General features: G+C 44.8%; 1 protein-coding gene across 3 annotated transcripts in view; it reads left to right on the top strand.

Moving 5' to 3' along the window:
• Positions 1 to 22,605, top strand: part of SUFU (SUFU negative regulator of hedgehog signaling) — a 105,824-nt gene that overhangs the window by 27,664 nt on the left and 55,555 nt on the right. For all 3 annotated transcript variants that reach the window (XR_011462798.1, XM_070363819.1, XM_005888050.3), the window contains exon 3: positions 5,048 to 5,184. Coding sequence is in view for 2 of the 3 variants with exons in the window: in XM_070363819.1 (XP_070219920.1) it covers positions 5,048 to 5,184 (137 nt within the window). In the remaining variant the exon portion in view is untranslated. The remainder of the gene's footprint in view (positions 1 to 5,047; positions 5,185 to 22,605) is intronic.

Raw genomic sequence — 22,605 nt, 5'->3', positions numbered from 1 at the left:
ATTATTTAATTCCAGAACATTCCAGCACTCCAGAAAGAAACGCTATACCCATTAGCAGTCATTCCCCATTCTCTCCTTCCCCAGCCCCTGGCAACCACTAATTGTTCTGTCTCTGTGAATTTGTCTATTCTGGACATTTCATATAAATGGAATCATATGATATGTGGTCTTTTGTATCTGGCTTCATTCACTTGGCATAATGTTTCCAGGGTTTACTCATGTTGTAACAAATAATCAGTACAGCATTCCTTTTTATTGCCAAGTAATATTGCATTGTATGGATATTCTATGTTTTGTTTATCCATTTATATGTCGATGACATTTGGGTTGCTTCCACCTTTTGGTTGTTATGACTAATGCTACTGTGAACATTGGGCTTCCCTGGTGGCTCAGCTGGTAAAGAATCTGCCTGCAATCTGGGAGACCTGGGTTCGATCCCTGGGTTGGGAAGACCCCCTGGAGAAGGGAAAGGCTACCCACTCCAGAATTCTGAAGAATTCCATGGACTGTTTAGTCAATGGGGTCGCAAAGAGTTGAACACGACTGAGCGACTTTCACTTCACTTCACTATGAACATTAGCGTACAAGTTTTTGTGTAAAAACTGTTTTCAGTTCTCTTGGGTATATACCTTGGAGAGGAACAATTGTATCATATGGTATATTTAAATTTTTGAAGAACTGCCACATTGTTTTTTCCAAAGCAACTCTGCTGTTTTGTGTTCCAATTTCTCCACATCTTTGTCAACACTTGTTACTGTTCATCTTTTATTTTGGGCATCCTAGAGAGTGTGAAATGGTATCTCATTGTAGTTTTGATTTGAATTTTCCTAGTAACTAATGGTGTTGAACACAAGATACCAGCTTTTAGGTCAGCTTTTTCTGCCTGCCCACATCTTGTATTTATTCTTGGAAGTCTCTCCCAAGTTCCTGTTTGTCTTCTGCCTGGAATTCGCAGTCATTTTGGTCTCTCTGAGGCTGATTGGCACCTTCTTAGTCAGGTGCTTTGGGGGGGACCTTTGGGCAGGTTTCAGTGGTTGGGATTTGAGGCACATATTTTTCCTGTTGGCAGCTTCGATGTGACTCTTGAGGCTGGCACAGCCATTGCCTGGGCTCCCCAAACTGCTGAGACAAAGCCAGCCTCTCCCTAGGGTGCCTTAGTAGGCAGGATCAGATGTTCTTGAGCTGGAAGCAATCCTGGGAGGCCATCTCATCCAGCTTTCTACAGCAAGACAGTTAGAGTCCTTCACCCCTCCCTACCAGACTGGGGAGGGGAGGACCTGTAATGCCTTCCTTTAAGAATCTCTGTAGGAAGAAACTCCACTGGGCGCCTTTGCCACCAGCCAGTGTTTTAGCAGCCTCTGTGTTAGTAAGATCCTTCGCTCTGACCCAGATCCCACCTTCTACAGCATGTGCCAGTTTCCTCTCATGCGTTCCTTTCTGAAGAGGATGCGCAAGACAGCCGCTATCTGCTTTGGCTGGAGAAGCCCTCACGTGAGGAAATGCAGACCAAGCCAGGCCCCTCCAGGGGACGTTAAAGACTGAATGACCTTGTCATTAGGCTATTGCCCGGGCAATCTGCTTTGAAGAAGAGGCCTTCTGACAGGCCCCAGGTTGTGTGTTTATCCCGAGGCTAGGCCATTCCAAACTCATGTTTCAGAGTTTAGAGGTTGCGTCCAGCTAGCCTGGTGGGTGGTAATCAAATGCAGGTGGAGACCATCTGGCCCGGACTGTCCCTCCCAGCCAGTCAAGTGAGGGCCGGCCTGCCCACCACAGAGCTGGCCCAGAAAGCAGCCTGTGTGGAGGCAGATGGTGTACACGTGCATTTATGTGCATACACACCCATGTGTGCGTGTGTGTGTGCGTGCGTGTGCATGTCCCTCCTTAGAGAGGCGGCACTGCTTGGGTGGATGTGGCTCCTCTCTGTGCATCTGAGGGTTCTCCCCTTTGCACAGTCTGAGGAGCGTGTTTCTCTTAGTCTGTTTCTCAAGTTTTTGCGGTTAGAAATCATGTATTTTTCTTGGCCCAGGATGAAAGCCCGGGAGTAATGGTCTAATACATTTTACAAAGCAACCTCTAATTGGTGGCTGCTTAAAATCTTCCCTTTGCCCTAGTGACCCATCTCCCTTTGCAGGGTTTTGACTCCAAGTCAGTCTTTACCCCGAGTTTTCACACCCCCTCGCAAGCCTACAGCCTCAGCTTGCTTAACTCTTCCCTCAGCCTCTCTGCATAGAATTGCTCCCAGCCAGGACAATTCAGCAGGGAAAGAAAATAGCTTACACTGCATCCTGCCAAGCATCTTCTAGCCTGGTCTCCCAAATTCTAGATGTATACCCCCAAGTGGAATCTGCCTCCCCATTGATACTCAAAGAAAATGGTATCTAATTAAAGATCTAAATGTAAGACCAGAAACTATAAAACTCCTGGAGGAAAGCATAGACAAAACACTCTCTGACATAAATCACAGCAGGATCCTCTGTGACCCACCTCCCAGAATAATGGAAATAAAAGCAAAAATAAACAAATGGGACCTAATTAAACTTAAAAGCTTTTGCACAATGAAGGAAACTATAAGCAAGGTAAAAGACAGCCTTCAGAATGGGAGAAAATAATAGCAAACGAAGCAACTTGACAAAGAATTAATCTCAAAAATATACAAGTAGCTCATGCAGCTTAATTCCAGAAAAATAAATGACCCAATCAAAAAATGGGCCAAAGAAATAAACAGACATTTCTCCGAAGAAGACATACAGATGGCTAACAAACACATGAAAAGATGCTCAACATCACTCATTATCAGAGAAATGCAAATCAAAACCACAATGAGGTGCCATCTCACGCCAGTCAGAATGGCTGCTATGAAAAAGTCTACAAACAATAAATGCTGGAGAGGATGTGGAGAAAAGGGAACCCTCTTACACTGTTGGTGGGAATGCAAACTAGTACAGTCACTATGGAGAACAGTGTGGAGATTCCTTAAAAAAACTGGAAATAGAACTGCCTTATGACCCAGCAATCCCACTGCTGGGCATACACATTGAGGAAACTAGAATTGAAAGAGACACACGTACCCCAGTGTTCATCACAGCACTGTTTACAATAGCTAGGATATGGAAGCAACCTAGATGTCCATCGGCAGATGAATGGATAAGAAAGCTGTGGTACATATACACAATGGAGTATTATTCAGCCATTAAAAAGAATAAATTTGAATCAGTTCTAATGAAGTGGATGAAACTGGAGCCTATTATACAGAGTGAAGTAAGTCAGAAAGAAAAACACTAATACAGTATGTTAACGCATATATATGGAATTTAGAAAGATGGTAACGATGACCCTATATCCGAGACAGCAAAAGAGACACAGATGTATAGAACAGTCTTTTGGATTCTATGGGAGAAGGTGCGGGTGGGATGATTTGAGAGAATAGCATTGAAACATGTATATTATCATATGTGAAAAAGATCGCCAGTCCAGGTTCGATGCATGAGACAGGGTGCCCAGGGCTGGTGCACTGGAATGACCCTGAGGGATGGGATAGGGAGGGAGGTAGGAGAGGGGGTTCAGGATGGGGAACACATGTACATCCATGGCTTATTCATGTCAATGTATGACAAAAACCACTACAATATTGTAAAGTAATTAGCCTCCAATTAAAATAAATAAATTAATTAAAAAAAAAGAAAATGGTATCTAAGTATTCTATGGTATTATAAGGCTTCCTTTTCAGTCCTTTAGACTCTAAAATTTAGAGAAACTTTAAGTTTAGAGAACTTAACTTATCAGAGGTGATCTCACTGCAGCAGATGCAGGTTGGCTGGACCCACCCATGTACACAAGCAGGGCTGGCCTTGGTGTCAGAGCTTCTGAGTCGCTGGAACCTCTTTATGTCCAGTCTCCTGGCCTGGCCCCTTCGAGGCGATGATGATGATGATGGAGGAACGATGTCACGTGGAATCCCAGGGTTGGGCACTGACCACCTCATTCTGGCCTTCAGCATGCTCCTCTCTGACCACCTGTTCTAGTAGCTTGGCTCCAAGAAGGTGTTGGCTGTCATCTTATTTTATAGCTTGAATTTGTATGCTCAGGAGTTTACATGTGTATAATCATTGTGGCTCATGTTTGTACAGATATAATTACTGAAAATTATATCATGAACGTATTTTAACTTTTAACCCTTTCCGGGCTGGCAGGCCTCCTATAGCTCTCAGCCACCCCTCCCTGGATGTTTCCCTCACCCCAGGAGGTGCCACCACCAACCAGCCTCCTTCTCTAATCTATGTCATTTCCCTCTCTGGCAGAAGCCCATGGACTCCTCTGGAGATTTGGGCTCCTGAGTGTTTCCAAGCAGGCACTGCTCACTTGCCTCATCTCCCTCTGATGTGTGTGACCATCATCACTCTGGGCCACTTGGGGCCAGGAAGGGAGGGCAAACTCGGCTCCCTCCAGGTGCCAGTGATTGGAGAGTGCACACGGGGTGCCAGCGTTCAGAAAGATCAGAGGCCCTCCCAGTATTTGGAGTCTACTTTGAGACTTGTCCTCAAATGCTGAGTTTGGAGGCCAGTCAGCTCAATCCAAGGATTGTCCCCTCGTGGGGCAAAGTGGAGGTGAGAGTGGAGAAAGGTCTCATCCTCCTAGGGCATACAGTAGGACGTATATTCTTAGCAAACCAAGTAGGTGCTTATTAATAGCTTGTAGGAATAAAGAATGTGAATAAGGACAATTTTCAGTATTGGAGCCTCAGTCATACAGAAAGGAATATTTCAGAGCCACAAAATTTGGAACTCGTAATTCAGAGTACCAGCAGGCGAATTCGATTGGCCAGGCTGAGGTCATACACATGTATGGAAGCTGGAGGGCAAGGCTAGAGTTCTGGTTCCTTACCCCCTTTCAGGGTCCTCCCTCCCCTCAAGGCTTATTCCCTGAGATTCTTCCAACTAGGGGGTTTGGATGCTGAGGCCACCAAGAAAGGAGAACTTTAATTAGGCAACAAAACAGTGTTTTCCCTAAGGTAGTTAAACTAAAAACATTTGCTTTTTATTCCTTCCAGATTCACAGGAACAGATGGACCTAGTGGTTTTGGCTTTGAGTTGACATTTCGTCTGAAGAGAGAAACAGGGGAGTCTGCGCCCCCAACATGGCCAGCAGAGCTAATGCAGGGCTTGGCCAGATATGTGTTCCAGTCAGGTAAGAGCCCCAGAAGCTGGCGGGTGTGGATGTCCTTTCACCATGAGCCTGCTAGGGTTGGGACCTACAGGTATATTTTGATTCCTGTGGAGGGAGCTTTCCTGGGAGTGCTGTGTACCCCATTTGCACCATGAAGGTGGTTTGTTTCCTGGCGTCTCCCAGGTGGAAAGCTGTCTGGGCCATGGGAAGGAAGGTTATGTCCTATGACCTCCAGCAGTGGGAGTCGCTAACACCCAGAACCTTGGTCGCAGTCTGCTAGCCTTGCGTCTCATTCCCAGAGAGCCAAAGGCCAGCCCTGCGTGGAGCTGACCAGTGCTTTTCCTGTTTGCCCCCTTTCCCACAGTTAGCACGGTCCTTCCTCCCTGGGGCCACACACACACATGTTAATCTTGGCTAAGGGTTAGCAGTAGAGCGTAGGCCAGAGAGAAAGAATGAATTGCCATGAGCTTGCTCCCTCACAATATGAATGAGAAGCTGGAATCAGGCAGGACCTTGACGGTCAGATATATTGTTTGATTCAGATGATTCAGGTGCCCTCTAGGGGATGGTCCAATGCCCCCGGTGCCCCTCTGGAGACCTAATATGGAACCGAGGGGGCTTTGTGCTAGGAGCCTTGGTCACATGCTCTTGACTTAGCTTGCCAATAGTCCTCCAGTGGGATGATATGTTGGAGTGGAAGTCAGTATTTTTTATGGATGGTTTCATATCATCTGAGTGTTTCTGAGTGGTTAATTAATTGCTCAGAAACTTTCCCATATGACTTCACATTTTGCTTCTTTGGTTTGGTAAGTAGCCTTGAAGTGAAAGCCAGCACGGTTTTATCCAACTCCTGCTCTTTGACCAGCAGAGCAGACCAACATCCAAGCCAGGATGTCTCAAAGTATGGTCCTTGCACCCATGCATCGGAATCATCTGAAGAGCTTGTTTCAAGCACACAGCCCTGGGCCCCAGAGATCTCTGACTCAGAATCTTAGGGGGCTGATGTTCCCAAAAGTTCTGATAGAAGCTAGATTTGGAAAACCATAGGCTTGGCAGCTTCTCTAAGTATAGTCACTTTTTTCCCCCTAGCCTTGAGTAGGCTCTAAATTGGGGGTGCAGTTGACCATCTATGTTGAAGGCCTCTGCCCTCGTTCCAAACCCCTGGCTGTCAGTTGTTGGCTGGATGGCCATCATGTAATGGGACTGATCCTTAATTACCATCTACCATTGTGTGGCCTATGGGATAATTCCCCTTTGGAGGCTAGAGTGGGTCTTCTCTAAGCAAGAGTTCCCAAACCTGGCTGCGCCTGAGATTCTCTGGGATCTCAACATACTTGAGTCCCAAATGCCCCTCTGGGCTCTGATTCAGTTGGTCAGAGGTGCGACTGGAGCATCTGTTTCTTAAGCAGCTTCCTGGGGATTCTAATGCAGTAGTCTGGGATGTCATTTGGACTTTTTTTTTTTTTTTTTTTGGACTTTAAAGGACTATTGACAGGAAGAAATGTCATTCACTGGGGCAGGGGAACCGGCTGTTGGAAGCGGACCCGTGTGGTTTGGTGCTGTCCTGGTGTCTTTTAACACTGTGCCAGGAGTCTACTGCCTGAACCCACGGTGTCCCCTTCTCTCCCTTCTTGGGATGCCTGAAACTGATGCTGATAGAGAACTGTCTTTGAGAAAATAGACATTTCTTCAGTCTCTCCCAACTGAGATATTTCAGCTCCTAGAAAATAGACATTTCCTGACATGGAATTTGATCCATTATGGGAAGGAGGGCTCTAAAGACTAGGCAGTCTCTTGCTTGTATAGACAGGTAGCTTCCTGCCCACTGCTTAAGCCAGTGCGTTTATACGTTTGTTTGCACTTAATGTACCTGTTCAGGTGGATCAAGATCAGAGAAATGTAAAACAGGTGTTATGAATCACTGTCAGGTGGAGTCAAGCAGATGAACTTCTGAAATAGTTCTGATGTTATAGTTCTGAAATAATAATGCAAGTGAGGGAGAAAATAGGATTTGATTTGCAAAGGTTCATTTCAACTGCAGAGTAACCATCACAGTGACTGTTTTGCAATACTAATGTAGTCATTGATTCAAGCTCATTTGTCAACAGATGCCAAAATCATTGGATTAAAAAAGATTGTTGGGGTACAAGATGTTCACAGGAACTCAAAGAATCCCTCCACAGATTACTTATTTGCTACAAAGAGGAAAATAATGCCTTTACAATGGTTTGAGTGGCCATCACCTTAACCAAATGACCACATGTAGTGATGCAAAATGGAACAAATGACTACCATGCACCTCCTTACATGATACACTGTGAAGTATGAAACATCACACAGGTAGCACTTTTCCAAAAAATATTTCACCTGAATTGAATCCTGGGTGTATAGTCAGGCAAGTCCAGATTGTAAGATATTTTATAAGACAACTGCCTGGACCCTTCAAAAATGTCAATGCTCTGAAAGGTAAAAGGTCTGGGACTCGCCTAGATCAAAGAAAACATGACGGTTTAAATGTACTTACAGTCCTCAAAAAGGTTATTTTTAGAGCAATTAGAAAAAATATAGACTGTATATTAGATAATAGTACTGTGCAACTGTGAAATTCCTTGGGTGTGATATGGTATTATGTTCTGGTATTATATTATGATAGTGTCCCTGTTCCTAGGAGATAGGAGCCGAATTATTTATGATCAAAATAACATGATGTCTGCAGCTTAACTTTTGAATGATTTGGCAAAACAAAGTGGGCTGGAGGAGAGACAGAAGAGAAAGCAGATGTGGCAAAATGTTAATAACCGGTGAATCTCGGTGAAGAATGTATGGAGGTGAAGGATATATTGTACTCTCCTTCTAACTTTCCTATGGGATTGAAAACTTTGAAAATAAAATGTCGTGGCTGTTTTCTTGAGTGTGCGTTGACTGGTGTCGCTCCACAGCATGGTCTGACCCGACAGGCCCTTTCGTGGTGTCTGCAGTGTGACAGCTGTGGTTGGTGTCTGCAGGTCACTTCAGGCATTTCACAGCAGCGACAGGATGACTTCACTCTCCAAAGTATAATACCTGATTTTCTGATTTTCATAATATGATGGTATTCTTGAATAATAGCTAAAACAAATCTACCTTAGATTTTTCTTGAAACATGGCAGGAAGTAGTAATTATCTAAATAATGGGGAAATGATGAAGAAAAGTATATGGCAACTGATGTTAGAGAGAAGACCACGGCCATGAGCTGAAATCGTTAAGAACAGAGCTAAAATTCATAGTGTGTTCTGTGTGCCAGGCACTATTGTAAGCACTCAGTCAATGTGCAGTAAAGCCCTGTGAGTTAGGCACTGTGTGATAGCAGCTTTTCAGCTGCAGAAAGCAAGACAACACAGAGAGGGGAAGTAGATTGTTCAGAATCACACACCTGGTAAGTCCGAGGGACAATCTGAACCCAGGTGTTGTAGTTCTTACCGCCACTCTATTAACCGTGATTGCTTAGTTGACGTTTGGGCTGCACATGTCTCAGGTCGGACAGTGAGATTTGAGAGTCGTCCACATAGATGATTGCACTTGTATGCGTAGTCTCTAAACTCCAGCGTGCCTTGCTCGGGCATTCTAGAACATTTGGAAAATAGAGGAGGGCCAAAGCCGTTTGTAATGTTATCCAAGTACTCTTAAACACATACTTTCATCTTTTAACTTTTTATTCATGAAAATATGTGTATGAAAAGTGCAGCTTGCTGAGAGTTCATACCCCACGTAACCAGCACCCAAACCAAGAAACTTCCTTTGTGCCTCCTCTCAGTCATCTTTTCTTTTCCTTTTTCTTTCCTTCTTTCTTCCTTTCTTCCCTTCCCTCCGTCCCTATCTCCCTCCTTTCCATCCTTCCTGTTTTACTGCATAGTACAGGCTCTCAGCTCCACGTGCCTGAGCTTGTTGGTAAGTTAGGTAGGTAGCTATAGACGAGGTAGCCCCCATTTCTGCTTCTTTCCCTGGCACACTTTGCCACTGGCACATTTCGCCATCTGGCACGTTACTACTAGATCAAGGGGGACAGCATAGTATGATGGTACAAGCATGGGCCCTGGGCCCATACTGCCTGCCTTTTATTTCAGCTCTGCCAGTTATTGCCTCCTGACCTTGTGCAACATAACCCATTTGCTCATCTATAAAGCAGAAATAATAATAGTAACTATGCATGAAGTTATTGAGATGATGAAATGAGTTAATACCCTCAAAGCACTTAGAATAGTGCTTCTTTCTCCCCCCACCCCCCGCTCCCTCTCTCTCTCTCTCTCTCTCTATATATATATATATAAAACCTCCAATTATTATTTGGTCTTCAAAAACTTTATATGAATAAAGAAGGTGGGTACCTTGATCTTTTTTTTTTTTTTTACAGTGTTAATAAAGACCCCATTTTACAGGAAAACCCTGGTTGTCCCATTGCCTGTTTCTGTATCAGATGCCTGCCTTAGCTGATATGGTAACAGTTTTGGTGCCATTATCCTTCTCCCACACCGAAAATCAATAATAATGATACAAATAAAATCACCTCATTTTATATGTATCACATTGTAAAATGAAAAAGCAAATTCAGTTCAACTGTGGCTCCTTGATTTATGTAGTTGGCAGTGCCTGTAAAGTCTTAAGCAAATCAAATCCTATTCTAAATGCATTAGAGCCCATGTACTTTAGTAGAACCTTGTAAGTAAATCCTTCTTTATAAGGTGAAAAATCTTTTTATAGTTTTCTCGGAGCAGGGCACACTTTCCTGATGCTGCGGAGAACCTCCCTTGTTACGTGCAGGCATTGCTCTGCCCTGACTGGTTCCACTGTATAAGGATCACACATATGCTGTTACACAGAACATGTATTTTATGTCTGATGTGTACATAGATAGATCCACGCGTGTACCTAGCAGCATAGTTCTGTGTGATGGTCTTGCCTCACTTGGCTGTCCACCTTAAACTCAGTGACTTACATGAAGCACCCTGCCTATTTGCATGTGAGAACATGTTGAGCAGTATCTAGTAAGTGGAGTGCTTAGACCTGCTTTTCCAGGTCTGAACAGCATCCACAGCATTGCCATCCAGACTTAGAAACAGCATTAGGGCGGTGGGGAGGGCAAAGGAAAGAGACAAGACTCTAGGGGGTGTGATGGGGGGTGGTGGTGCTCTCACCCTGTCGTGGGGCTGCATGGGGCAGTCTCTGAAGCTTGCTCTGAAGAATGACTTAGATGGGTTCCATAACTTAGCCCCGACCTGCTAGAGGGCAGTCATCTTCTGGTTGATTTGCTCAGAGATGGGAAGCTGAGCTGTAGAGAAAAGGAAGTAGAAATGTGAGCAGCCTGGGAAAGATAAGTATCCAGAGAAGGTGAAGAAGTCAAGGTGTGGGGGTGGGGCAGGTCAGTGTTTATTTTAGTCTGGATGGTTCTAGTCATAAACAGATGACAGAAGCCCAACACTAACTACCTGAAATAAGAACAGACTTCATCGGCTCAGGTTACTGGGATGTCCAGGGCTTCAAGCATGGATTTACCTATATGTTCAAAAAGTGTCCTCAGGGCTCCTACTTGTGTGTTGGTTTTGTACTGTAGACTGACTCTGCCCACGTGCCAGGAAAGATGAGCACCACCAACCAGAGTATCCCGTTCTCCCAGTTTGTACCCGGCAGGCAGAAGGCTTTTTTCTTCCAACATCTCTCCATCAGTCCTGGGGAAGGACTCAGATTAGTTCTGTCTAGGTAAATGGGTTCCCCCAGTTAAGGGTGGTCCAGATGGGAGCACCAGGATTTATGTTTAAAGTCTTCCCTGCTCCTCACTTCCAACTACGTGGAGTGGGAGAGAAGTCCTCTAGAGCACAGGGCAGAAAGCACTGGAGAAAACATGCAGGTCTAGCCCTTGGCTGGCAAAGTCAGCTGTCTCACAGGGCTTTAGGGGCATCTAGGACCTCAGACGTGGTGTGCAGTTAATGGAAGTTAGGTCATTAGAGGATGCAGGTGGAGCGGGCACCTTTTGTTCTTGTATCTGTTGGGATGGTTTTGACTACAAGTAATCGAACACCATGACTAAAATGGCCTAACAATAGTGCCATTATCTTACATAGTAAGTCATCTGGAGGTGGGGAGTTCCAGGGTTGGTTATTATCTGTTCAGCAATGCTGTTAAGGACCTGAGTTCTTTCTAACTTCCTGCTCTGTCTTCTTCAGTGCTTTGGATTGTCTTTTTAAACTGCGGTTCCCTGATGTTCTAGAGAGAGCTGCTGGAATCCCTACCATCCTGAAATCACACTTGACAGAGTCTACCAGCAGCAAAAAAGACACTTCTGTCCTGTGTCTCTTTTCAAGACCAATCAAAACCTTCACAGAACTGCCCTCATTGCATCTCATTGGCTAGAGTGAGTGAAAGTCGCTCAGTCATGTCTGACTCTTTGCAGCCCCTATACAGTCCATGGAGTTCTCTAGGCCACAATACTGGAGTGGGTAGCCTTTCCCTTCTCCAGAGGATCTTCCCAACCCAGGGATCAAACCCAGGTCTCCTGCATTGCAGGTGGATTCTTTACCAGCTGAGCCACAAGGGAAGCCCCAGAATAGTGGAGTGGGTAGCCTATCCCTTCTCCAGCAGATCTTCCCGACCCAGGAATTGAACCTTGGTCTCCTGCATTGCAGGCGAATTCTTTACCAACTGAGCTATCAGGCAAGCCCCTCATTGGCTAGAGTTGTCAGGAAAGTGAGACAACCCTGTTGACTTACTGATCAATATCCACCTTCTAGGGCTGGGCCAGGGAATGCACCCTGGTTCCCTGAAAGTCATAGCCAAGGAAAGGCAGAGGAGGAAAATTGGGGTTCTCTTAGTAAGAAGATGAGTGGCCAGCAGATGGGCAAAAGAGTTTTCTGTCCCCTTACCCAAGTGGTACCTGGGGTCAGAGGATCCTTGTATATTGATCAGGATGCCAGGCCAGTATTAAAGTGTCATGTGGAAAGAGAATGTGACCGGGTAGCTGCTGTTGTTTCACCTGCTACACAGATTTAGAACAAAATCCAGTCACCATCATGAACCAGAAAGTTCTGCAGTAACTTTACCAGTAGACACTTCAACTTCTTTCCCTCTTACTTTACAGCCAGTTCCTCTTACTTCCCCATTCCCTTTTATTTTTGTGATCAGTTCATTCTTTCTTCTCAGATTGCCAGTGATTGCTCCCCTGCCGCCCGCCCCCCCCACCACCCTCTGGGTTTCATTAGAAAGAAACCATTCCCCAACTCAGCAGGGCTTGATTTCTGAACTGCGCTTTAGAATTCTGCTGGAAAGGCTGTCTGTTCTCAGTTCTGCCATTGGTAGACTTTAACCACAAATTCCAAGGCAATTTCACTTGAGTTTTAGGAGAAACGTGGCCCTCCAACCTTGTAACTGACACTGGAAATTCAAGTGCCTTTGCTTGCTGCTGTTTAATGGCAACCTCATGACATGGGCTAAGTCGGCTCACTTTGTGATTCAGGCCCAAGCAGGGAGATGGGGGTAGGGGTGGGTGGCATCGATTGAGCATCCTGAGTTCTGTGGTATGGACAGACTAATGCCAACAAGAGATTTTTTTTTACTTTACATTTTTTCCTTTTCCCATTTATTAAAGAAATACTTGCTCATTATAAACCTGAAACATAGAATTATGTGACAGAGTGAAGTCCTTTGTAATTCATTCCCGCACTGAGAAAACGTTGGTGTTCTATTTTTTAATTTTCCTTTTTTCTGTGATAATTTCTTTTTAAAAAATTTTTTTGAATTGGAGGAAAATTGCTTTACAATGTTGTGTTGGTATATGTCATACAACAATGCAGATCAGCTGTAATTATATTAATACATATATCACCTCTGATTTTCTTTTCAATGCATGTATCTAGAAAGAATTGTCATTATGTTATAAAAATAGACCATGTTTTTCATAATGTTTTTCAACTTGCTTTTTTTTTAAACTTCATATCTTTTGGATATTTTTCCATGTCAGTATATTTTTTCTAACTGTATACTTTTTTAAATTATCTAGATACACTGTACTTTAACCATTTTCCTAGTGTTGAGCATTTGGGTGATTTCTAGTTTTTCCCTACCACAAACTTGCAGTGTGCATCCTTGTCTATTTGTGTCTTTGTACTCTTGCCTAAGTATTTCTGTGGGATAAATTCCTAGAAGTTGGATTGCTAGGTTAAGGGAAATGAACATTTTATATGGTAACCGCCATTGCAGATGAATGATTATATTATTTAAGAATACTCCTGTGATCATCCATAAATGTTATAATTGTTTTCAACAAACAACAGAATGATTGTTACATAAAATTACTTTCATAGCAACATTGTACTCTTCTGAGTCCTTGAGAATGGTCCCCTTCCTTAGGTTATTTGGCCTGAGGAGGCTTGTTAATACATGTTGATCGGCATGCGTTTGGGGTTAGGAAACATGCAGGCTCTTATGTGGTTCTTAAACAGTTTAGATTTAGCCCGGGAACCCATCCATCATGCTTCCTGTCTCTGAAGCTGGAAGTGGTGAGGGACACAGCCTGCTGCCTGAAGTCAGAGACTTTTCCAGGTATTGACAGTGGGTCAAGTTTTATTAAAGAATCCCAGTGAATTATGGAATTTTCTCAAGTTTTGCTTCTTCCTACCTTTCCTAAAGTTAAAAATACTCATGCAGTTAGTCTTTTCCTGTTGGGATCTTTTTTTCCCCCTCTAATAGTTAAAAGTAAGTAAATAAAATAGTAACTGTTGAGCACCAAGCTATCCTAGGCACTTGCATTCTCTTACTTAAGCTCTGCAGTAGGTGGCTTGATGAGGAAGATGCTGATATTGCCACTTTTCACATAAGGAAATGGGCTCAGAAGGGAGGTGGGCCTTGGAGAATTTCCCGCAGCTTGTGAGTGGCAGGGGCTAGTCTCCAGGGCCACCCTTACCAGCACTGGTTTGCATACTCTGGCCTTTGAGCCTCCAAGGATCCATTTTAAATGACTAGAGGCCTTGGGAGAAAGGAGCACTTTTTCTTTGGTTGTGTTTTTTATTGAAGTACCTGTTCCATGCCAAGGATGCTGTCAGATGCTGGGTAAGCCACGTGGAACAGACAGATAGGATCCCTTCCCTCAGGCAGTGGAGAGAGACACCGAAAACACAGGCCAGTAAATACTGGATTCCGTAAGATGGCAGAACAGAAAAGCTCAGGTGCCCCAGGAGAATAAGGTGGCGGGCTCCCTTCAGGTTGTGGAGTCAGGCAAGGACAGGACTGAAGGCAAAGAATGAGGATAAGAAGTTTTTTGGCAGAGGGACCTGCATGTGTAGGCCCTGGAGGAGAGAAAGAGGTTGAAGAATATGAGGAACTGAAGGGAGGGAGAGGAAGGGGCTCAGGAAAAGCTGGAGGCTTGGCAGGCTTGGAAAAGTGCTGGGTTTTGTACTTGCACTTGGACTCAAAGTCACGATCAAGAGTCTGGTTTTGATTCTAAGGGCAGTGGAGAGCTACAAAAGCATTTCGAGGAAGAAGGGGAAATGACCGGTTTGGGGAGTGAAAACAGTTTTTAAAAAAGGAGTTAAGATGCGTTTGAAACTGAGGTGTTCTGAGGTGTCCTGCCTGCATTATTAGAATGGCTCTTCCCTAGGAGGTGCTGGGGCCACTGCAGTCCTTGGAGCACAGCATCAGAGTCATGGCTGCTTCTCAGCCCAGCCTTTCTAACCCTTGGGACCTTCCTGCAGTCCAATCCTGCCGCCAGTCAGCCTCTGTTAAGGCTCTTCAGCCTTGGGAGGGGAACCCCTCCTCTCTCTGGGGATTGTCAGCAGCCTCGGCATCCTGTGCCCGGTAGCACACCACAGGGCTTTCTTTCCAGATCCGAGAAGTGGACCGGGTTTTGCTTCCTCATCCCTGCTCTGCAGTTGAGTGAAAGAAGTCAGGAAGATTGAGTGAGGCGGTTAGAGCATGTCCCCAGGTGTGAGATGTTGCTAGGCTGCAGTTCAGTTTCTCATCAGCCGCTTACCTGGCTGGCTTCTCTCTAAATATCCCAAGTGTATTTGATCTTAATATCTTTGCCTCAAGTAAAGTTTTCTGAAAGGAGATGTTCCATCATTACCAATGAGAGCTGTCGAGTTCTCGCGTTTCCTGGTTCCATTGCCCTAGTAAGTTAACTGAAGCCAAATGGAGCTGCCTGGTTATATTAATATCATTTTTCTTCCTCATACTCTTTTTGATTTTCCTGACGATTTCTTTTCCTCAGCCTGATTTATCCTCTTTTCTGGTTGCTATGGATCTGTAAAATATTTTCCCTTTCATCTGTTAGTAATACTGATCAACTATAAGGCAAAACAATTCCTGGTTTCTCTGCACTTTTCCAAGATCTTAAGATTGGTGATTGAAAGATTGTGTTTCTACTCCACTGAAATAAAACAGTCAACTCCTCAGAAATGATCTTATGGCCTAAAATTTAAGTGGTTTGCATGTAAATTGTAATTTATTCAGTATTTAAATTTAAGTGTTTTTAGGGGAGACTTAAATCCTAGAAACAAAAGTTGGCAACATATGGCCTTTATGTGGAATCCTGATGGACATCTGACTTTGTACATAAAATGTAACTGGAACACAGACATGCCTATTACGTATTATCTACGGCTTCTTTTGTGCTGCAGCAGAACTGAGTAGCTGTGACAGGGACTATATGGCCCTCAAAGCCTAAAATATTTGATATCTGGCCTTTCACTGAAAAAGTCTGCCAACCTCTGTCTGAGAGTGTTTTCCACTGCTGAATAACCACCCAAGCCGAGTGGTGGCCATCCTTCCATCTCTGTGATAGATTCAGAGGTCCTGGGAAACACCTCGCCTTAGCTGGGGCCTGTGCCTCTGCCCAACACAGAGGGATCACAGTACCAAGACGTTTGTTGGGGGAGGAGGAATTTGACGCAAACTCCTTTCTCTTCTGTGGGTCGTATCTTACTCGGAGAACTGCGTGAAATGAGCTTCTTTTCAGAAAGGAATTCTTTGATACAAGCATTAAGCTAGGCTATTCACCCTGAGATTAGCGCTCTCTTCTGTGGCCCCCCATGGAGTCTTAATTGGTTGGCTCTTCCAGCAGAATGTGGCTCCTTTGTCTCTAGCACCTGCATTTCAGGAGTGCTCCCTGAAGGGGGCAGTGAAGGCCTCTGGCAAGTAGAACAGAGCAGCTGGTACATTCGGAGCAGACCCAACACCTTGACAGTAGATAGAGCCCTTTGCTAACTTGAAATGGCTCATCACTGAGTGTTCAGTGAAAGGAGGAGAGCACGGGTAGGGGCAGGAGCGCAAGAAGCAGGCTGCCGGTTTGGCGATGTGGGACCTGTGACACCTGGGGTCAAAACTGAACATCGCCGAGACTTGGTTACTTAATCTGTGAAATGGGGTAATCAGGATATCTATAATATGGGCTTCTGTGGTAGCTCAGTTGGTAAAGAATCCGCCTGTAACACAGGAGACCCTGGTTCGATTCCTGCATTGGGAATATCTGCTGGAGAAGAGATAGGCTACCTACTCCAGTATTCTTGGGCTTCTGCAGTGGCTTAGCTGGTAAAGAATCCGTCTGCAATGTGGGACACCTGGGTTCTATCCCTGGGTTGGGAAGATCCCTTGGAGAAGGGAAACGCTAGCCTCTCCGGTATTCTGGCCTGGACAATTCCATGGACTGTATAGTCCATGGGGTTGCAAAGAGTCAGACACCTGAGCGACTGTCACTTTATAGTATAGTCAGTGTCCCTAGTACAGCACATGGAAGCAATTGATATTATTTATGTGGTCATTTAAGAACCATGTTGAAAAAAATAAAGCATATTGTTGGGGGGAAAGGTAATAAGCTTAAAAGAACAAAAATGGTGCACCTTACAACTCTACAGAGTTGGGTCCTAATCTTATGAATATATATACATCTACAAAAATGCCTGGAAGAGGTGCATGAAGATACTCACAGAGGCCATCCCAAGGTGATAGGGTTATGAGTTATTGAGATGTTCCTTTTGGAACCTTCCACTGTGATAGAATTTTTTGCAAAGAGCATGGATTTTATTATCAGAATAGAAAAACCAAAAGGACACCTGTGACTAAGTTTTTCACAGAACTTCCCAGGGGACAGGATGGTGAGCCCCGAGAAGCAGTCCCAGGCCAGTGCTACAGGACAGTCACCACCTCGGGGTGTGCCCCCTGCTGTGGTTACTGGAACAGCTCTGAATGCCACGCAAGGATGGGCCAGTGCAAGGGGTTCTGCTTTCTTGTCCAGTCTCTTCACAGCTCTTTCAGTGGGAAAAAGTGACTCGTAAGCCAGATTTAGTTCTGCTCTGGCCTCTCTAGCATTGGGTCTCCGCAGCCAGGCCTGTCTTCTTGCTTTTCAGAGCAGACATGGTGACAGGCTTGTTGTTTGGTTTCTCTCCAGGACTCAGAGGCCAGGCAACTAGCCTGCTCTTCCCCACGGAGCTCTGATGAGGTTCCAGCAGCATTTCTGACCCTTACAGAGCCCTTCTCCAGGAATATGACAGTTGAAACTAGAACCAGAGGATGAAAAGAGAAAGGAGCTGGAATACTTTTCAAGAGGGGCCTGGGGCAGGCCCAGGCCATACTGGGTGGTTGTACCATACTGTCACGGGGCCTCCAAAGTAGCCACTGGGTAGCCATCCGCGGCCTTGTGTGGCTTGGCCCAGTGGAAGCTGAAGCCATGGGCACTGCACTGGCATGGAGTGTGTGTCTCTGGGACAGGCTACAGCCCTGTCTGTGCTTTCCTGAGCCCTGGGCCCAGCTCTAACAGTCCCTCTTGGATTTGAAAATTTAGGAAGAATAGGACACGTATTGACTTCCTGGGCCAACTGGGCATGTCTGAGTCCCCACCTGGACTGCCAGCCTGGTGACCTGAGCTCGAGAAGCCTTTGTCCTATGCCTCTGTGTACTGGGCCACTTAGATCACATGTACATTGTGATCCATCTTGGCTGATGCACTGTTATTCCGCCAAACAAAAATAACTTTATGTGACTAGATGTGTGGGTTTTTTCACACCGAGTAATTCTCCAGTTTTCTGCAGACATCAATTAGGTGTCCTGCAATTCTGTTCAGTTCTGACATTTAAAACATTTTTTTAAACATCTGATTGGTTTTATTCAACGTTTCATGAATTTGGGAGCATCCCCCCGGTAAACAGAGGTGTGCTCCCAGTTCTGACACTGTTTGCCTGGAGTTAGCATCAAGTCCCACAAGTAAGGGTGCAGTCCCAGAAGATTGCTCCCACTTCAGACATCAGCCCCAGGTTGTCAACTGTCCTTCTGACCAACCATCTATAAACTGGGGTTCCCATGACCCCTTCTTAGGGTTTGATAACTTGCTAGAACAGCTCACAGAATTCAGATTACTGATTCATCATTACAGGATACAACTTAGTTGCAGCATTATTTATAATAGCCAAGACATGGAAGCAACCTAAGGGTCTATCACCAGATGAATTGATGAAGAAGGTGTGGCATGCATATATATGTATATATATATATATGTACACACACAGTGGAATATTATTATTCACCCATAAAAAATGAAGACATTCTACTATTTGCAGTAACATGGGTGAACCTTGAAGATACTATGGTAAGTGAAATAAATCAGATAGTGAAAAAGCCACTACTCATATATCTCACTTATATGTGGAACTGACCCCCTCTCCTCCCAAAAAACACTCATAGAGAATAGATTGATAGTTGCCAGAAGCAGAGGAGTGGAGAGTGGGGGAAATGGATGTAGGCGGTCAAAAGGTACAAGCTTCCAACTACAAAATAAATGTCATGGGGATATAATGTACAACATGGTTAACATAGTTAATAATACTGTAGTGTATATTTGAAAATTGCTGAGAGTATATCTTAAAAGTTCTCATCACAAGAAGACTAATTACTATGTTTGGTGAGGAATGTTAAGTTAACTAGACTTATGGTGATCCTTTTGTAATATATACACATATTGAACCATTATGTTTTATACCTGAACCGAATACAATGTTATATGTCAATTATATCTCAATAAAAAGAAAGGAAAAAGGCTACTACTCAGCAACAACCAGCTGGGAGAGAGGCAGGGGTCGTGGCTTGCAGGAAAGGGTGCAGAACTTCCCTACCTTCTTCAGGTGTGCCATGCTCCCAGCACATGCTCACCCACCCAGAAGGCCTCTGAACCTCATACTTTAGGGATCTTTATCAAGGCTTTATCACATAGACAAGACCATTTATTAACTCAATCTCCAGAGCCTCTCCCCTCCCTGGAGGAGAGGGGGTGGGGACGAGGCTGAACATTCCAAGCTTCTAACCGTGGCTCAGTCCTTTTAGAGACCAGCCCCCACCCTGCAGCCATCCTGGAGCTCAGCATTAGCATGCTTCTAGCACCTTTATCACTTAAGAAAATGACAAAGGTTTAAAGAGCTCGAAATAAGAGCCAGGGAGAAAAACCAAAATATATGTTTCTTATATTGCAGCATCACAAATAGTAAGATAACAGACCCTGACGGTATAAACAGACCCTTCTTGATGAACTTTCAGTTTCCAGCTTTCCCTCACTTTAGACAATACTCTAAGGAACATTTTTATGTATATCTTGGCGACTGTGTTCAATTATTTCAGAATAAATTTCTTTTTTTGGCATAGGTAAGTGTTTGTGTTTTGTTTTTTGTTTTTTTTTTTTTTCTGGCTAATGTACGTATTCCTCTGGTGTTTGCCATGGAAAAGACCCACCTAATCTTTAGGCTACAAGGAAATCATTCACTCATACGGAACTCACTTAAGTGTTCTCTGGGTTTTTTAAACCTTGCATTTTTAGCTTCTGTGGTGACTCTGACCTCACCTCCTTCTTTGTGGGTCATTCCTTATACATGCTTCTAGAGGCAAGACAGCGGAGAAGACAATGGCACCCCACTCCAGTACTCTTGCCTGGAAAATCCCATGGATGGAGGAGCCTGGTGGGCTGCAGTCCATGGGGTCTCGAAGAGTCAGACACGACTGAACGACTTCACTTTCACTTTTCACTTTCATTCATGCATTGGAGAAGGAAATGGCAACTCACTCCAGTGTTCTTGCCTGGAGAATCCCAGGGACAGGGGAGCCTGGTGGGCTGCTGTCTATGGGGTCGCACAGAGTCGGACACGACTGTAGAGATTTAGCAGCAGTAGCAACAGCAGAGGCAGGACAGAGGAGTGTATCAGACCCAACATCGTCAGCAGCAGAGATTTTTTTTGAACAAGTGAGATGAGAAGATAAAATAAGGGGGCCCTTTCAGAGTTGGTAAAATGGCTGCTTTTGCTGCATGTCTAGTCTGGTTTTGCCTGTGCTTCCCACTACTTGGAACTGGTTCTTCCAAACACCAAAGTTCTCCAGAGGGGCTTTTTGGGAATTTCAGAGTTCCTTCAAGTCCTGTCCTGGAGGAATTTGGACTTGTGCTCTGGAAAGGATAACATCAGTAGTAGAAGCTGTTGACACATTTGGATGTTGATTCTTGATACTGATGAACTTGATTATTTCCTGCTGGTTTTGGAGGGCCTCCTGGGGAGCTAAGGGGTCCTGGGGTCACAAAAGCTGGTAGTGGACACAGTGGAGTGTTCATCCATGTGAACTCTGGCTGGAGGCAGACATCTTGGGTCCTTGGCACCCAGAAGAAATTTCTAGAGTGGAATTTCTGGGACACAGATCTGCACATTTTGTGGTTTGGTACGTGTGAACGGCTGTCCTCCGTGAAGATGATTCCGTAAGGCTGGGTGGCCCCTGGCCATCACTACCTTGTGTTCTCTCATCTGTAGTTATGGTCAGTTGGCAGCCCAGGCACTGAGAAAGTAGCTTCCAAAGTCCCCAAAGTGAGTCACAGGAGTCTTCCCATTTTTGGTAACTTCAAGGCTGCCTTGATTCTAAAGTTAAAGAGTTCTGCGACACTGGGGCATGTGAGCTAAGCCAACTCCATGGCTCTCAGAAAGCCGAGCTAAATGCACTTCCAAGCTTACCCTCATGACTTAGTCCCTGTTCCACCACTTCAACCAGGAAGAAATGTCCTGACAAGAAGTCTGGTCTAAGTACCAAGCTGTTACCACTCATAATTTGCAGCCTCTGCCAAAAACCAGATCACACAAAATTGGTTATCCCCAACCTCCTTCCTGTGTCTGAGGGGTAGGGAACTTTGGAAGTGCTTGGGCAGACACATGAATAGCTGGAGGTCTGGTCTTTATACCTGTACCCAGAACTAAGTTTCTGTTTCATGTTCCATCTCCAACACGGTAGAACTTCCTGGGTGCCACATGCACCCAGGGGACATCGACAACTCGATGTACCCAGAGTAGTGGTTCTCAGGCTGACAGAAGTTCTCTAAACTGTGGTTTGTGAGGAATGGCTTAAAAAGTGAGGAAACTGGAAACATTTTACTTTGAAGAAGAGAAGACTTTGGGATGAGGTGTGGAGAGTGGTGAACTATGACCCACACAGGTGTTTTAAAAATATCTGAGGTCTTGCCATATGGAAGAGGGATTTGACTTTTCTTATTATCCAGAAAGGATTAGAAAGCTGTTGACTATTCTTTGAGATGTGGAAGCATTTTCTAAGGAGGCAGTAGACCTTCCATCTTTGAAGTTGTTCTAGTCAAGTCTGGCTTTAAGTAGAGAGGTTTTAAGTGCTGCATGTGGGGTTGGTTATCTGGGGGCTCAAACCACTAAACCCAAAGGCCACTTAAGACATACTTGTTTCCTTCTAATCCAGCTTCCAGCCGGTTCTGCTGTGCTCTGGTCTGGCTTCCTGCAAACAGCCTGCCTCCCCACTTCTTCATGCTTTTGTCCCAGGCCCTTCTTGATCTGACCCTGCTGGGCAGTCTCTGAGAACATCCATATGTACCGTGGCTGTGTTTCTTGATATAAGCTAAGGAAGAGGAGGCTTCATTTCCTAAGGTGAAAATTAGAATCTTGGCTCCTGAGGAAGTTGTCTGCTCTGCCACAGTGGATGGACTCTGAGGGTCTCACCTCCCACTATGCCCTTCCACCTTCATTCTTTTTCTTGTCAACGATGGCCGTGTTTTCCAGTGGTAGACTCTTTCAAACGCGTAGAAAGTGAAAATGAAGTCACTCAATCGTGTCTGACCCTTTGTGACCCCATGGACTGTAGCCTATGAGGCTTCTCTGTCCATGGGTTTTTCCAGGCAAGAATACTGGAGTGGGTTGCCATTTCCTTCTCCAGGAGATCATCCCGACCCAGGGATTGAACCCAGGTCTCCTGCATTGTAGGCAGGTGCTTTACCATCTGGGCCACCAGGGAAGATGGCTCAGATGTGTAACAGTTCAAATGTGTAACAGTTCCTTAATTTGTACCATACTTTCATCTCAAGACAATTCTTACTTATGTTAATTCTTTTATTTGGTTGTAAAAACTACCCTGCAAGGTAGACCGTATCATGTTTTGATACATAAGGAAAG

This window comes from Bos mutus, chromosome 26 (genome assembly GCF_027580195.1).
Source record: "Bos mutus isolate GX-2022 chromosome 26, NWIPB_WYAK_1.1, whole genome shotgun sequence".
In the NCBI taxonomy this organism is placed as follows: Eukaryota; Metazoa; Chordata; class Mammalia; order Artiodactyla; family Bovidae; genus Bos; species Bos mutus.
Note: the sequence above shows the minus strand (reverse complement) of the source record. Positions and strands in the feature narration are given on the sequence as shown.